Genomic DNA, 15,024 nt, shown 5'->3' with positions numbered 1-15,024 from the left:
AGCCATTTATAGTAAAACTTCTCTCTAAATCAAATTTGCCTTAAATTGAATTGGTCGGAGATGAAAAAGTCTAAAACTAGAAGGACACGTCGTATTTGAGTTGAGAGATTACTCGTTTTCTTATTATTAGTGTGTATTTGTAGGGAAAAAGAATACGTACACGCACGTGTAACGAAATGCCTTTTGCATAGACGGACTGTAGTGTGATCTTAGCTGTCCCCGATAGAATGTTGGTTAGTGATGATAAACTTTTTCATATTGATGTTAATTGTTACGCCAACTCTTTCATATATCCTTTACTTTTAGTTTTTACTTATAAATTATGATTCTTTTTTACTTCGTAAATGCATGTGATAGATATATACTTTTGCAGTGCGGATCTAGAAAATTTATTCGTCAGCGGCAAATATATAACAAAAACTTAAATATTATATAATATATAAAAATTATCAGATGAATATTCTTAAACATCTTACAAAATCACCCTATGCTCATTCAACATTTGAAACCTTTCTATCACTTTTTCATTTGTGACAGATTCAAGTAACTATTTTTCAATATAGCAAACAAGACAATCACTTACAAACTGGTCTTCAATTCTATTGCGTGTAATCGTCTTCACCAATTTCATTGCCGAAAAACATTCCTTAACACTTGCTGCTGCAACTAGTAAAGTTAAGACTAACTTCAAAAGCTTGTAAACCAAAGGATGTGCAAGATGCTTTTGGGTTTTTACCATCAAACAAGAAAGATCTCCAAGACTTTTCAAATTTTTAAATCATTCATCTCTGCGCACATTGTCAATGTAGATATCAAGATGCTGCTCAAGACACAAAGTCTCCCCATAACTAAAGTCATCTGGATAAAACTTAACCAAATTCACCAATTTTTCCTTGTCAAACTCGCAAAATGAATCAAGAGGACTTAAAAAAGCCATACATATAAGTAGATCAGTGTTTACCTCCATAAAACAATCATTGAACTCTTGAAGCTGTAAATGTAGAATAGTGTAGAAACAGTTAACCTTATAATGATGCAAGTTAGTTATATTGGTTCTCCTTCTTGGTTTCCTTGGATCAACAAAGACGTCTTCCATGACAAGCATTTCAACATTATGTTTCTCGCAAAAAGATGAAACTTTATTCATAAATGAATCCCATCCATCATCCCTAAGCTTCTGCAATTCTCTCTTAGTAGATTCCACCAATGACATGGCATTCAAAATATCTTGATCTTTCTTTTGCAAAGCCATTGACAAATTCTCAGTCAATCCCAAAATAAGTAGCATTAGTTGCATATAGAACACACAATCAAAAGTGTGAAAGTACTTGAGAAGACCATATGCTTGACGTTTTTTGGAGTCTTCAACGCCTTCATTTTGGATATACTCAAGAACCTCAATGATAGTAGAAAACAACTCAACTAATCGTTACAATGTTTTATGATGAGAACCCCATCGAGTATTTCCAGGTCTTTGAAGCGAAATTTCTTGATTCAATCTTGTACCAGTGTTAATCTCACCTTTACTAATTCATTCCTGCACTTTTACTCGATAATTTTCTCGAATCATATCTTGCCTTTTGCAAGAAGCTCCAACCACATTCAATAATGTAGAAATCATATCAAAAAAATCACCAACCTCAAAGTGTTTTTTGCGATTGCAACCACCACCAACTGGAGTTGATGAGCAAAGCAATAGACATAATAAGCAGCACTGTTTTCTCTAACAACCAATGCTTTCAAGCCATTAAATTCTCCCTTCGTATTGTTTGCTCCATCATAGCCTTGCCCTCACAGCCTTTTCAAGCTCAACCCATATTTAACAAACAAATTATCAATAGCAGACTTCAAAGATGCAAATGACGTTTCTTTTACATGAACAAGTCCAATAAACCTTTCTTTCACTGCTCCGCTCTTATTAACAAATCAGAATACAACAGCCATTTGTTCTTTGTGAGATATATTTGTAGATTCATCAACTAAGAGACCAAACACACCATAATCAATTTCTTCAATAATTGACTTCACTACTTTAACAAATACAAACGACCAATGATCGGAACTAAAGCTATAGTCGTTCAGCTTCTCTTTGTAGTAATCGGAACAAAGTAGCAAGTTTAAGCATATACATGTGAATATATATGTGATGCGTCTCTTTGTCAAATCGGTTGTAAGGTTGATTTTAACATAAAACGTTTTTCGACTTGAGTACATTGGCATGAAACATTTAAATGGGCCCTCATTTTATATTTTTATTTGGCATGAAACATTTCAATGGGATCTCACTTAAAGAGTTTTTTAATTATTATTACAAATTAAGAGGCTCCCATTTTAGGAAAATCACACAAAACATGCTATTATTCATAAGTTTATCAGAATATTATTCATTTAAAACAAGAGTTTCGATCAACTTTTTTATGAATAATCTTTTTGTACAAACATTAAAAAACTTTGATGTTATTTTTTCCTTAATCCGTATGGAGCCCCAGATTTTATTGGTCTCTCTTGCTCTATCGACGATGCATGACGATTAATTAAAAATTACTAAATCTGTCAACAAACTTGGGTAAAAAACTCATTCCAAGAAAATTTAATAGTGTAATTTGAGTTGGCTGCTTAGCTCAAATTATTGTACAAAGCGTTTATCGATTTTCACTGGATGTGTTTCAACAAATATACTATTTATTTGATAGTTGTTAGATATGTACAGCATCCGATTCCTTTATCTTTCTAAACTGTATGTCCAAAAGTTAAATTTCCTACAATTTTCCTACTTTTTTTTATTGATGATAGAACAAACTAAGAAAGCTCGGTGGATGGTCTTTATAAGCTTAGGCAATTTGTTTACGGAATCGATTTTAGTTTTAGACCCTAGCTTGCTAGTCTGAGCTATCGCTAATTAACATGCAAGAAAACTAAACAATTTTAGTTGACAAATAAGTTAATAATCGAATCAAAAAAACTCCAGACTTCGAATTATTTGTAGTATTACAAAACTATTCATATAAACAAAAATATATATATATATATATATATATATATATATGGATATCCTTATACCATGTGTTCAGTATAAAGATAGAAACATGCATAACTCCTTTAATTTATTCATATTTACAACAGAAGTTCCTATCATACCTTTAGGAAAGTAAAAAGAATATAATTAAGAGTTGAAAGAGAATCTGTGTTCTTAATTTCCATATCCACATCACATAAGATTTTTAGCAGATAAAAGTGTTAATTCAACGTAGAAAAAAAAACCTAATGTTTAAATATTCATCTCTGACCAATAATATTGATTTTTATTGTCAAGTAATGTAAATGTGTAATAGTCTTGGGAGAATAGTTGTATTTTACATTCTTGAAAAATATTATCATAATAGTATACTTTGGGTTCAAAAGTATTAGTATTTTCTTCCTCACAAAACATGATAAATTGTACGTACGTACTACGTATTAAGTGGGAAACTGGGAATAAAACGCTATTATAAAGCCATCATTATCGGCCGAACAGATGGTGTGTTATAAGCCCAAAATAATTAATAAAAAAGGGAATAGTGGGCTTAGATCAAAATTTCTGGTCTTGAGTGAGAATTGATCTAATGCCCAATTCTCATTTGTTTTCTGTAACGTGATTGGTCGAGATGTTTTGGAGAGAGAAAAATATTCAGTTCTCATTTTTTTATCGTTGCCGCGGTCAAAAACAAATGAGATCTTTCGAACCCAAAAACACAAAAGGAGTAAGCTTTTAGAAAAATGGTGATTTTATCGGCGAGTTCAGTGGTGAGAGCTGCCTTGGATACACAACCTAGGCTTCCGTACAACCCTAATGCGCCGCGGAAAGTGAAGAAGAATCCTAACAGTAATTCTTTCTTACCGCCGCCGTTACCTTCACCGTCTCCAGTAATCAGCATCTCCGTCGCCGATTTGCTCAAGCGTCCCCCTAGTAAAGGTGGACTCTTTAACTCGAAATTGAATCAATTGCGATGTTTGCTTATTAATTCTGTCTAGTATACATTTGATAAACCAAACTTTCGAATCAAAAAGCTTTCTCTTTAATTTTTTTATTCTATGGTATTGGATTGTGTAGAAGACTTGTCTAATTTCCAAATTCGTGGTTCTGTTAGAGAGGGTTTGCTAAAATTTTGTTTCTTTTATGTAGTAGAGTTACAACCTGTTGAAGTTGATGATACTTATATGGGATATGAGACATGGTCTCCAAGTCCACCAAAGTTGGAGAAACCAAGATCAGTCTTCAATGCTGCTTCATTAGCTTTTATAGGCGATTCCATTTACGAGGCAAGATTTGTGTTGTTAGCTTGTCAATATGTCCAATGCAGACCCCCCGTTACTGTTTTACACTCTTTTCTCCAAATCTTAACTTCTCCCATTCCATTTAACAGTTTCTCTCATGGTTGTGCAGCTTTATGCTCGTAGGCATTTTCTTTTCCCTCCGCTTAGTATTGAAGACTATAACGACCGTGTTAGAGCAGTCGTGCGCGCTGAAGCGCAGGTTCTCTTCTGACCTCCTTTGTTTTCACTAATAAGTTTGCTCCAAGCTTGTATAAACAGACTATTAGTGTTTGTTCTGTTTCATGATTCTGCTACATAGTTTTATATCTTTCGTTTGGGATAAACTGCTCATGTGATAATACATTAGTTAGTAACATCTTCATTTTGTTTGTCCAAATCTGCTTACAATATTCCAACATTTCACCTTGCTTAGCAGTGTTGTTATTATCACTTTGGGTGCAAATGGTTGCACGGTTGAAGAGAGGATTTGATAGAGCATATATAGAATAAATTTGGATATTAAACTATTTATTCATTAAATAAGATGTTTATCTGTTATAATTAATTAAGTAATATGTTTGTTTGTTTTTTTACATTTTATTTACAAGTTTATAAGTAAGCAATTTAAATGTTATTTTATAAGTTTTTATAATTTGTAAAATGTTTATGAATATTATATTATTAAATCTTATGATCTTAAACATGTTCTCCCAATAACTAGCTTTTTAACAAAAGATCTTAATTACTGATCTTACATTATTTCACTATATCTTTATTCTAAGAACACCATAATTAGTTCTCCCAATTTTTTTACCTATAATCTTAACAACTGATCTAACATTATTTTCACTATATATTTAATCTAAGAACACCAAAAAAAGTTCTCTCATTAATGATGTCTTAATGGTGCGAAAGATCTTACGGTCGTGACCCCTAGGCTCTTGCCTCTTTAGGCCACCTTTAGGGGAGTTTATAATGATTAAGTCAACAATTTATCAAAATATCTTAAGATTAATATTGTTGTTTTAGCAGTAAAATCACTAAAACAAAACTAGTCAACTCGTTGAACATATAAATGGGGCAGCTTTGACTTCCTCTCGTCAGTTGTCTGAAAAGGGAACACATAGTCAAATTCTCTCTGCTTAGGATGCGTTTAGTCAATTCAAGACACGTGTCTGTCCAAATCTCAATGGAGCTCATCAAATACATGATTATCTGAGGCCCATAAGTTAATGGGATCATTAGTTAAACCTAATGCATCGAGAATTGTAGAATGCTGGATTTTGTTTCAATTTTCACAAATTAGTTTCGGTTACTAAAAATAGTAAACTTGAAGAATAAAACCAAACATAAATAACGATTGTGTAGAAGCACGACAGAATCAAAGACAAAATTTAGATCATTTTTACTAATCTATAAGTTACTGAATCTACTAAACCACTATCCCAAGCCAAAGACATCGAAAGGTGAAGCTTTCTCAGTCCGAGTAGCAACAGAATAACCTTGCATAAACTTCCTCAGCTTAACTAACTCATTAGAACCTGAGAGACGCTCCATTAGAATCTCCATGGTGATCTGATTTGGTTCACAGGACTGTTCTACCATCTCATCCATCAGCTTAAGCAATGTCTCAGTTTGGCTCTTCTCTTTGAGACAGTTAAACAAGGCATTGTAAGTTTCAACATTAGGCCTCACCATCTTCTTCATTTCCTCTTTCAGCGACAGAGCTTGTTCGTAATTCCCCAGCTTAGAAAATGCGTTTATGAGAATGTTGTATATCACAGTGTTCGGCTTGACCTTTGACTGCAAACCCATTTCCTTGAAGAGCTTCATTGCTTCGTTTAATTCTCCGACTGAACAATAAGCTTCGATTAGCGCTCCATACGTTACAACAGTCGGGTCTAACCCGTCTTCTCTCATCTGCTCCATCATTTTCTGAACACTCTGGAAGTCCTTGTGTCTGCCGAAAAACGAAATGAGAGTGTTGTAAGTGATGGAATCAGGTTTCATCCCTTCTTTTTCCATATCGGTTAGCATCTCATAGACTTTCTCTGCATTATTCTTATCACAAAACAACCCAATAAGAATGTTGTAAGCCAATAAGTCAAGAGAAAACCCTCCCTCTTTCAGTTTCTCCACCACTCTAATGGCGTCATGATCCTGCCTAGCTTGGCACAATCCAGAGATCAAAGCATAATAGATATTTGCATCAGGAGAACAACCAGCTTCCAACATTTTATCATACCAATGCATAGCCTTTTCTATGTTACTGACGCTGCAACAAGCATGGATCAATGTCATATAAGTAATCACATTCCCTTTCACGCCTTCCTTTTCCATATCCATAAAGAAAAGAACCGCCATGTTCAATCCATGGTGCCTGCACATCCCACCAACGATTGAATTAAGAGTAACCACATTCGGTTTGATCCCGGCCTCCTTCATCTGAGAAACAACTTCTTTAGCCGTCTCAAGCTTTCCAGCTCTGCAATACCCATCGATCAAGCAATTATAAGTAACTGCATTGGGCGCACAACTCTCTTCCACCTTCATCCTTGCCAACAACTCCTCTGCTTCTTCCAACCTCCACGTCTTGCAGAGCCCGTCAATGAGAGTATTAAAAAGAATCGAATCAGCTTTAATCACATTCCCATCTTCACTTCTCTTTCCACACATTTGTTCAAAAACTTGGAGTGCTTCATCGACCCTCCTTGATTTGCACAAAGTGTTAATAAGGATCCCTAAAGTCACAACATCAGGCCTAATTCCTATCTCATCCATCTTCAAGACTAAATCACTCATTCTACCAATGTTCATATTCCTTCCTAAGCATGACAAGAGCGCATTGAAGGGAGGAGCTTCAAGTGGGGCATTGTTCTTCATCAGGTCGCTCAAAATATCCCAAGCTGCATTGGTGCTACCACCATATTTGCATAGACTATTAATAAACCGAGTCAGCCAAACAGAGTTTGGGGAGACACCATGAGAGCTAAATCTTGAAATCAACCCAATGAGCTTTCCTTCAGTCAAAAGCCTTCCCTTCCAAACCTCGTGCAACACAATATCCGCTGTGATTCTATTAGGAGGAAAAACTGATTCTTTCTGAAGCATTTCGTCGAGCACCTTGAAGGCATCATCCACAAGTCCATTTCTTAGCAACACACCGATTACAACATTACGAACTGGAGTGTTTTTCATATCCGAATCGAGCCCTTCGTATACAATAACCGACTGATTCACCATACCCACACGCCCAAACCATCGGATCAGAAGCTTAGCGGCAACAACAGTAAGCGGGATGTTCTTCTCTTTGGCAATCTCGTAAAGCTGGAGAAGTTTATCCCGCGATTCAGGTCCTTCCCTACCGGCGAATTCAATAACCGATTGCAATGTCAAGGAGAGAGATGCATCACGGCGATTAAGAGACTCAGATTTCGCATCCAGGTACTCGAAGAACGAGATTGCTTGAGAGTACGATCCTAGCCGCCGCGTGATTTGAGCGAATGCTACAGGAGAAACAGAAGAAGAAGATACGAGAAGTGAACTTAGCGACTCGCTCGACGCCCAATCATGTTGCGGGAGCTTTTTAAGGTTCTCCAAAAATTTTGCTACTACGGATTCCTGGCTCTCCGATTTGATTTCCGGCCGTGGTGGTTCAACATCATCACAAACTCGGCGGAGGAATCTGACATGGTTGAGCAGAACATAAGAGTTCCGGCGCCGGGAAATTGATAGCACGATACTCATCGTCAAGGTTTAAAAAATGACGGCCACCGGGAAAAGTGAGAGACGACGAAGAACTCTGTTCGGCGGATTGAGGTGACACTCAACGAACAAGAAGTTTAGGCCATTCCAATAATGGGCTTTAACACTAATTTGGCCCAGAAAACCTTTTAAAAATATTAAAAAATCTTTATTTTTATTATAAAACTGAACGTGAGTTTTTTATATCACACTCATTATTTTATTACAGAATGAGGACAAATCTTTATTTTTCTCAAAACACTATCCCCTTTGTCTTAAAATAATCTGTGAATGAGAACCCAACAGAGGATAGAGTGGGGCTGCAATCTCACATCCTTGCAGTTGCAGTACCATCAAAAATATTACAGTCTCTGTTTTTTTTTCATGCAGACACGCAAACTTAGTGTTCGGCTTTTCATTATTACACTCATTTTCTATATTCATGTATTTTTTCAGAAGACTTAACACAAATCGGGAATCCGGTTCTGCTTCCTTTTGAGTTTTGACTATAATTTATTACAAGTTATGGGGTCAAACTGTAAATTAAAGATATGTGAATTAGAGTACAGTGTACAACTGTTTTTTCAAACACTGAGGTTTTGTTTGACGGTCAAACTTTGACTCCTTTCTCTTTCATTCTCACTCTTTCTCTCTCGGCTATTGTTACAATATCTCATCGACGTTTGTATTGTATCCCTCTCTCACTAGCACAGAGACCCATTTCGACTCTCCCTTCCTCTCTCGCTTCTTACATCTCCATGGCTGAGCCTGAACATGATGATGACGTTTTGTTCCCTCGTTTCTTCAAGGTGTTCGTCTCTCAAACAGCCTCTGAATCATTTGTAAGAATAACTCTCATCTCTTTCTTTTTCTTCTTTCTTCTGTCTTCCGTAACCGTAGTAGCAAAAGTCTCAAACTTTTAGGAAAGTTAAGTATCAATGAGAGAGTTGTGCTTTATGGTTTTGAATCTTTTAGTTAGTTTGCACTTTGCAGTTGGGGTTCATCTGTTAACTGTAATTAAACCGGAATGAGCTGTGAGTGGTAACAAATTTTGGATTTTTTTCCTTTGTTTCTTGTGCACTAAAGCATAGGTTAAAAAACTGTCGTTGGTAAACTTGAAAAACAGAGAGACTCGATGACTTTTATGACTGTGTTAAAACTAAGACACCATGGTTTCTGTTTGATTTAAGTTATAACAAGTTAACATATATGTGTTTGGATCCTCAGGCGATTCCTTTGTCTTTCATCGAATTCCTTGCTGATCCATTGCCAAACACAGCAAAGCTCCAAGGCACTGGAGGAAGAGATTGGACAGTGAGCATGAAGAAAATACGTGACGGTGCGTATTTTACAGCTGGATGGTCAAAGTTTGCACAGGACCATGAACTTGTGGACGGAGAGTTCTTGACATTCGTGTATGATGGTAACCGAACCTTTGAAGTTAGTGTGTTCGGTCGTTTGGGTTGTAAAGAGACCAGAGCTGAAGCAGAGACACTAGAGCTTTCTGGTTCTAGTTCTGATGATTCTGAAGAAGACGAAGAACCTTCAATGGATGTTGATTATGACATTAGCTTAGGTGAAGATGAAGAAATCAGCCAGAGTCTTTATCCATTTGAGGACGAAGAGACTGAATCTGATGCTGCTGCAGGTGTGATAGTCTTTTTTTTTTACAAAGTATTTAAACATCGTTAATCCAAAAAACTAGTATTGTTAAGCTTGTTTTGTTTCAGTTTTTGAAGGGAACGTAGACGTTAAAGCGCTAACTAATCCACACTTTCCAACTACCCTCAAGAACAGGAATAATGAACTGGTAAAAGACTTAAGATTCAGTTACTGTCTCTCTTTACTTTCAATGGGGTTCTTACATGTTGTGGTGGTTTTGTTTTGTGCAGATTATTCCAGCCAGTGTTGTGAGAGAAAATAAGCTTATATTTGGTGATTCCGTAAAGTACATTGATGGTGAAGGGACCTTGGTAGGGCTTAGAGGCAAATGGGCAGTTGATACGGTTTGTTTCAAAGGATGGAACAGGATTTGCAGAAGGAACAGACTTAAGAAACACCAAGATACTGTTGAATGCGAGCTTCTTCATGACCGAGAGAAAATGGTTCATTCCATCAGAGTCCACGTCATCCGCGGAACTGCTTGATCCTCTCATCACCATAACCATCATCATCACTATCACCATCATAATTATCATTAGTACTGTGACATGAGTTGCTATGACTTTTGTGTTCTTATGTTTCTTCTCAGGTTTTATCATAGTGGTAGTACCTTCTTCATCCTCAAGAAAACTTATGAACTTATAGCTGTTTCTTGTTATGTTTTGAATGCTAGTATTCCATAATGGGGACGAATCCTTAGTTTTCTCATAAAACTGAACGTAAGTTTTTATATCAGACTCATTACTTTATTACAGAATGAGGACAAATCTTTATTTTTCTCAAACAACTATCCCCTTTGTTTTATTAATCAGCCACCACCCTGAACTCTGAAATAGCTAACTCCTACGGATTACACCAATTTTACCCGCAAAAAGCTATCCTATTTAAGGATTTTTATTTCTTCAACCATAACTACGTACTCAAAATGAAGATCTTAGAGAATTGCTATAGCTGTCACTGAGAAGATGGTGAATCTGAATGCTCCATCTTCTCAGCTGATGCTGCTGCAGCAGAAGCAGCCTTATCTAAGCCCAACTTCTGTAACTCGCTTAAGAATCCATCAAGGTCGCTTGAGGAGATCTTGTAAGGGCTGTAAGAAGGACCTGGAAACAAGTGCTCAGATACTTCTTCCTTATAATCCAAGAGCGCTTTGTTGATCACTTCTCCTACTTGAGCGTACTGTTTGCAAAACTTTGGAGTAACCTGAATTGGAAAGAGTGTAGGGATGCAACATAGCGGAAACATTTAGATAATAAATCGTAAAAGCAGGAAGATGGAAGAAGGATGATGATTTATGATGATAGATGATTGGTTCAGGATTTTAACCTTAGCATGATGTGGATGCTGCATCATCCCCAGAAGATCATGGTAGACTAAAACCTGCATCCACAAGAAATAGGTGACATACTTTATCAGAATACTAGAATAGTATATAACTCACTCTTTTTGTGCTGATCTTACTCTTTGATCACGCAAAAAGCCCCAATAAAGATTGAGAAAATGGTTTATTCAATCAAACAAGATAAGCACGCAAAACCGAAAAAAGCCTAGTTTAGCTCGATAAGATAATCTAAAGAAGTGTCAAAGCGAACCTGTCCACTGCAGAAAGGGCCAGCTCCTATACCAATGGTGGGAATATGAAGTGCAGAGGTTGCAGCAGCAGCCACGGGAGGCGGAACACATTCCAAAACAACCGAAAAACATCCAGCTTCTTGTAAAGCCATGGCAGTTTCAACAACCTAATCACACAAAATAAGAGACTATCATTTCATCACACCTTAAAAACTAACCTTATTAAAGATTACATACACATGCATGAACCCTTAGTTTCAGACCTTAACAGCACTAGCTATGTTTTTGCCCTGTGGCCTAAAACCACCAAGAACACTTATAGCTTGAGGAGTCAATCCAACATGTCCCATAACCGCAATCCCTGCTTCCACAATGGATTTTGCAGCAGTGATCCTTGAAGGCGATCCTCCTTCAAGTTTAATAGCATCCATTCCTCCTTCCTTGAGCACTCTAACTGCACTATCAACCGCCTGAACACCATTCAAACTAGAATTCAATCAATCAAAATCAATGATTTCCAAAGGAATTTAACTGAAAATTTTTAACCTCCAAGATGCTTAATTTGAAACAAAGCATCAAACTTTCGATGATTACTCACCTGATTGGTGTTAGATTCATAAGTACCAAAGGGCAAATCGCCGACAAGAAGTGGCCTTTTGGCTCCACGAGCGACGGCGCGACAGTGAACGAGCATCTCGTCTAAGGAGATAGGAAGGGTGGTGTCATAGCCATGGACAACCATGGCAGCTGAATCTCCAACGAGACAAACATCGATTCCGGCTGTGTCGACGTGAACGGCGGAAGGGTAATCGTAGGCGGTGACGACGGTTATCGGCTCACCTTTCCGATGTTTCTGTCTCAATTGCGTCAAAGTCACTCTCTGATTCGGGTTTTGCGGTTTCGGTCCTCCGTAAACCGTGTTTTCCGGTATGTTGCTCATAAACCGGACGGTGGTTAAGGCCACCCTCGAAACACGCGAGCAACTCCTGACGAGCGATGAAGCCATTGTTGCTATCTGATGAGATTAAATTTTTTAAATTTAGAGACTTTTTCTTTTCGTTTGGATAAATCTTTAAAAAAAGTAAACTTGAATAAAAAAAACGATGTTGACGACTCACGCGCTGGTCACTCCGATTCCAAAGTTGACTGCTTTCGTACTCTCTCTATCTTCTACTCCATCAAAATCGTCTCTTTCAGGTGTTATCAATCTCTACCGTCGCCGGAGATCTTATCGTGTGTTCACCTCCATGGCTGAAGCTGGGGAATCGAGGTCGGAGCATGTCACAGGGAAGTGGTTTTCTGTGCCGGAGCTCCGATTGCGTGATCATCGATTCATAGTCCCTCTTGATTATTCCAAAACTTCTCCCAAAATCACAGTCTTCGCTCGAGAAATCGTTGCGGGTAACTTCAAAGATCGGGGCTTTTTGATTCAAAAAATCTAAAACTGATTCTGTTTTGATCTAAGTTTGAATTTAAATATTTTGCAGTGGGGAAAGAGGAGCAAGCAATGCCGTATTTATTGTATTTACAAGGTGGTCCAGGATTTGAAGGACCAAGGCCTAGTGAAGCTGGTGGATGGATTCAAAGAGCTTGTGAAGAGTTTCATGTTATCTTACTCGATCAAGTATGATACTTTTTTATATAGTTTAATGCTTTTCTATGGACACTTTTCTTAGTCTTTGTGTTGCTTTAATTTGAGTTTGGATTCCTACAGAGAGGAACAGGCTTGTCAACCCCTTTAACATCTTCCTCAATGCTTCAATTCAAATCAGCCAAGGAGTTAGCTGATTATTTGGTTCACTTTCGAGCTGATAATATAGTTAAAGATGCTGAGTTTATTAGAGTTCGTCTTGTTCCTAGTGCCGATCCTTGGACTATTTTGGGTCAGGTAAGTTATTTTTTGTCTCTGTATTGTCTATTAGTCACTCTACTTCAGTTCTTGTCATTTGATTTATTGTTTATATTTTTTCTTCTGCAGAGTTTTGGTGGCTTTTGTGCACTTACATATTTGAGCTTTGCGCCGGAAGGACTAAAACAAGTGCTAATAACTGGAGGAATCCCACCAATTGGCAAAGCATGCACCGCAGATGATGTGTATGAAGCCGGTTTTGAACAAGTTGCTCGCCAAAACGAAAAATACTACAAGAGGTTCCCTGAGGACATTGAGATTGTACGCGAAATCGTAAAGTACTTGGCTGATTCTGAAGGCGGTGGGGTGAGGGATTACAACATTTGCCAAATCCTCTGACCAGTTTAGTTTAGCTCTTTACTTTCCTATGTTTCGTTTTCTTTAGGTACTTCTTCCATCAGGAGGCATTCTCACTCCTAAGGGTCTTCAAACTCTTGGTCTTTCTGGTTTAGGATCAAGTACTGGTTTTGAGCGCCTTCACTAGATGTAAGAGTTTAGCTTGCTTATTTTTTATCAGTCACATCAAATTTTCTGTGTTAAATCTCATGTCTTTATTGATCGTAGGTTGGAGAGAGTATGGGATCCTATCTTAGTTACTGGAGCTCCAAAACATATTAGTCAGTTCTTCTTAAACGCTGTAAGAGAACCTCAAAAATTTGTTGTTTTTCGAGTATCTGTTAAAGAGGGAATTGATAGTCTGAGATGTTTTATCGTTCCTGCAGTTTGAGAATTGGCATTCTTTTGATACAAATCCACTATATGCTCTTCTCCACGAAGCCATATACTGTGAGGTATAGTCTCTTCAAATACCTCAACGTCTTTCCTATTTCATACATTTGGTTCCACTTGTTGTCATGTTCTCTTGATTGGAAACTTTTTCAGGGTGCTTCATCAAGATGGTCTGCTCATAGATTACGGGAAAAAACTGAGTTCAAATTTGATGCAGTGAAGGCAGTCAAAGAAGGTCAGCCTGTACTCTTCACGGGAGAGGTACATGTTTCAAGTATTTCTAATTATATGACTAATTACTCATAGCTTGGATGATTGGTTCACGTTGGTTAACTAAATTAGAATTTTGTATTTATATAGATGATATTTCCATGGATGTTTGATGAGATTCATGCCTTGAAGCCATTCAAAGCTGCTGCTGATCTCTTGGCCAAGAAAGAGGATTGGCCTCCATTATATGATGTTGGTACATTGAAAACTAACAAAGTATGTTTCTGAATCTTCATCTGTTTTTCTTTTCTTATGGATCAAACAATGTTCTCTGTTTTCACATGCTCTTTCGTTCTGGTAGGTGCCTGTGGCTGCAGCGGTATACTATGAAGATATGTATGTAAACTTCAAGCTTGTGACGGAAACAGCTTCTCAGATTTCGGGTATCAGACTTTGGGTAACAAATGAGTTTATGCATTCGGGTCTTCGTGATGCTGGAAGACAAGTTCTTGACCATTTGTTGGGAATGATCAATGGGAAAAAGCCTCTCTTTTGAATCCTTGTAAGAGTCAGAGACTTGTGGTTTTCTTCTTTGTATCCTCTTTGAGAATTAAGTGCGTAAAAGAAAGAGAATGAATAAAGAAAGTCTTTCAATTTTGAGCTTCCTTTCCAATCAATGTTCATGAAGAAGATTCTACATTGCGGAACTTAACAGGTGAGCCAATAGTGAGATCATATATAATGTCAAGTGTCAACTATTATAGAACTCTGTAGAAATCTGTTAGACTATATTTCGAATCGTACAATAAGTAGAAAAATGGTGCAAGTAATTTTACCAAACTGGAAGGTGTTGCTGTGAGTCAGTACTGTGCTTTATTACGGCTATTGCAGGAAATTTTGGCTGT

At 37.2% G+C, this 15,024-nt stretch overlaps 2 protein-coding genes and 3 pseudogenes across 9 annotated transcripts; 2 read left to right on the top strand and 3 right to left on the bottom strand.

The window, feature by feature from the left end:
* Positions 1-472: 472 nt before the first annotated feature.
* Positions 473-2,214, bottom strand: LOC147940715 (uncharacterized; annotated as a pseudogene).
* Positions 2,215-3,515: 1,301 nt separating this feature from the next.
* LOC104699745 (B3 domain-containing protein REM20-like) lies at positions 3,516-10,412 on the top strand. Of its 4 annotated transcripts, none has more exons than XM_010415085.3 (7): positions 3,516-3,952; positions 4,166-4,299; positions 4,424-4,513; positions 8,751-8,879; positions 9,265-9,685; positions 9,768-9,847; positions 9,930-10,412. In XM_010415085.3, exons 1-7 carry the CDS (start codon positions 3,757-3,759, stop codon positions 10,182-10,184), a joined length of 1,305 nt encoding a protein of 434 aa, XP_010413387.2. In that variant the 5' UTR covers positions 3,516-3,756; the 3' UTR covers positions 10,185-10,412. The 4 variants fall into 4 exon arrangements, with proteins under 4 accessions (XP_010413387.2, XP_087316468.1, XP_010413386.2 ...); XM_010415084.3 differs by having other exon boundaries at positions 3,657-3,952; positions 4,163-4,299; XM_087460342.1 differs by lacking the exon at positions 8,751-8,879.
* On the bottom strand, positions 5,600-8,219 carry LOC104699744 (pentatricopeptide repeat-containing protein At3g61520, mitochondrial pseudogene; annotated as a pseudogene). Its single transcript, XR_015562906.1, has one exon. The product of XR_015562906.1 is annotated as a pentatricopeptide repeat-containing protein At3g61520, mitochondrial pseudogene (transcript).
* Positions 10,383-12,880, bottom strand: LOC104699743 (3-methyl-2-oxobutanoate hydroxymethyltransferase 2, mitochondrial-like). Of its 3 annotated transcripts, none has more exons than XM_087460343.1 (6): positions 12,390-12,880; positions 11,870-12,286; positions 11,535-11,741; positions 11,292-11,438; positions 11,026-11,079; positions 10,383-10,902 (listed from the first exon to the last, which is right to left on the bottom strand). In XM_087460343.1, exons 2-6 carry the CDS (start codon positions 12,275-12,277, stop codon positions 10,654-10,656), a joined length of 1,065 nt encoding a protein of 354 aa, XP_087316469.1. In that variant the 5' UTR covers positions 12,278-12,286; positions 12,390-12,880; the 3' UTR covers positions 10,383-10,653. The 3 variants fall into 3 exon arrangements, with proteins under 3 accessions (XP_087316469.1, XP_019082879.2, XP_010413384.2); XM_019227334.2 differs by having other exon boundaries at positions 11,613-11,741; positions 12,390-12,530; XM_010415082.3 differs by lacking the exon at positions 12,390-12,880 and having other exon boundaries at positions 11,870-12,337.
* On the top strand, positions 12,335-14,775 carry LOC104699739 (uncharacterized; annotated as a pseudogene). Its single transcript, XR_015562907.1, has 10 exons — positions 12,335-12,672; positions 12,759-12,895; positions 12,986-13,159; positions 13,250-13,486; positions 13,566-13,666; positions 13,745-13,817; positions 13,903-13,971; positions 14,063-14,170; positions 14,270-14,395; positions 14,481-14,775. The product of XR_015562907.1 is annotated as an uncharacterized LOC104699739 (transcript).
* Positions 14,776-15,024: the final 249 nt, after the last annotated feature.

Source organism: Camelina sativa, chromosome 7 (genome assembly GCF_030686135.1).
Source record: "Camelina sativa cultivar CO46 ecotype springtype chromosome 7, ASM3068613v1".
In the NCBI taxonomy this organism is placed as follows: domain Eukaryota; kingdom Viridiplantae; phylum Streptophyta; class Magnoliopsida; order Brassicales; family Brassicaceae; genus Camelina; species Camelina sativa.
The sequence above is the reverse complement of the archived record's forward strand: the minus strand, read 5'-3'. Positions and strand labels throughout refer to the sequence as shown.

What these genes read in the sequence shown, in the direction of transcription:
- LOC104699745 (XM_010415084.3), top strand. Translation starts at nt 3,757, where the DNA reads ATGGTGATTTTATCGGCGAGTTCAGTGGTGAGAGCTGCCTTGGATACA. An exon ending in CAAGCGTCCCCCTAGTAAAG is followed by an intron (nt 3,953 to 4,162) that starts GTGGACTCTTTA and finishes TCTTTTATGTAG; the next exon opens with TAGAGTTACAACCTGTTGAA. An exon ending in TGAATCTGATGCTGCTGCAG is followed by an intron (nt 9,686 to 9,767) that starts GTGTGATAGTCT and finishes GTTTTGTTTCAG; the next exon opens with TTTTTGAAGGGAACGTAGAC.
- LOC104699743 (XM_087460343.1), bottom strand. Translation starts at nt 12,277, where the DNA reads ATGGCTTCATCGCTCGTCAGGAGTTGCTCGCGTGTTTCGAGGGTGGCC. An exon ending in ACATAGCTAGTGCTGTTAAG is followed by an intron (nt 11,439 to 11,534) that starts GTCTGAAACTAA and finishes TTGTGTGATTAG; the next exon opens with GTTGTTGAAACTGCCATGGC. An exon ending in GCCCTTTCTGCAGTGGACAG is followed by an intron (nt 11,080 to 11,291) that starts GTTCGCTTTGAC and finishes TTGTGGATGCAG; the next exon opens with GTTTTAGTCTACCATGATCT.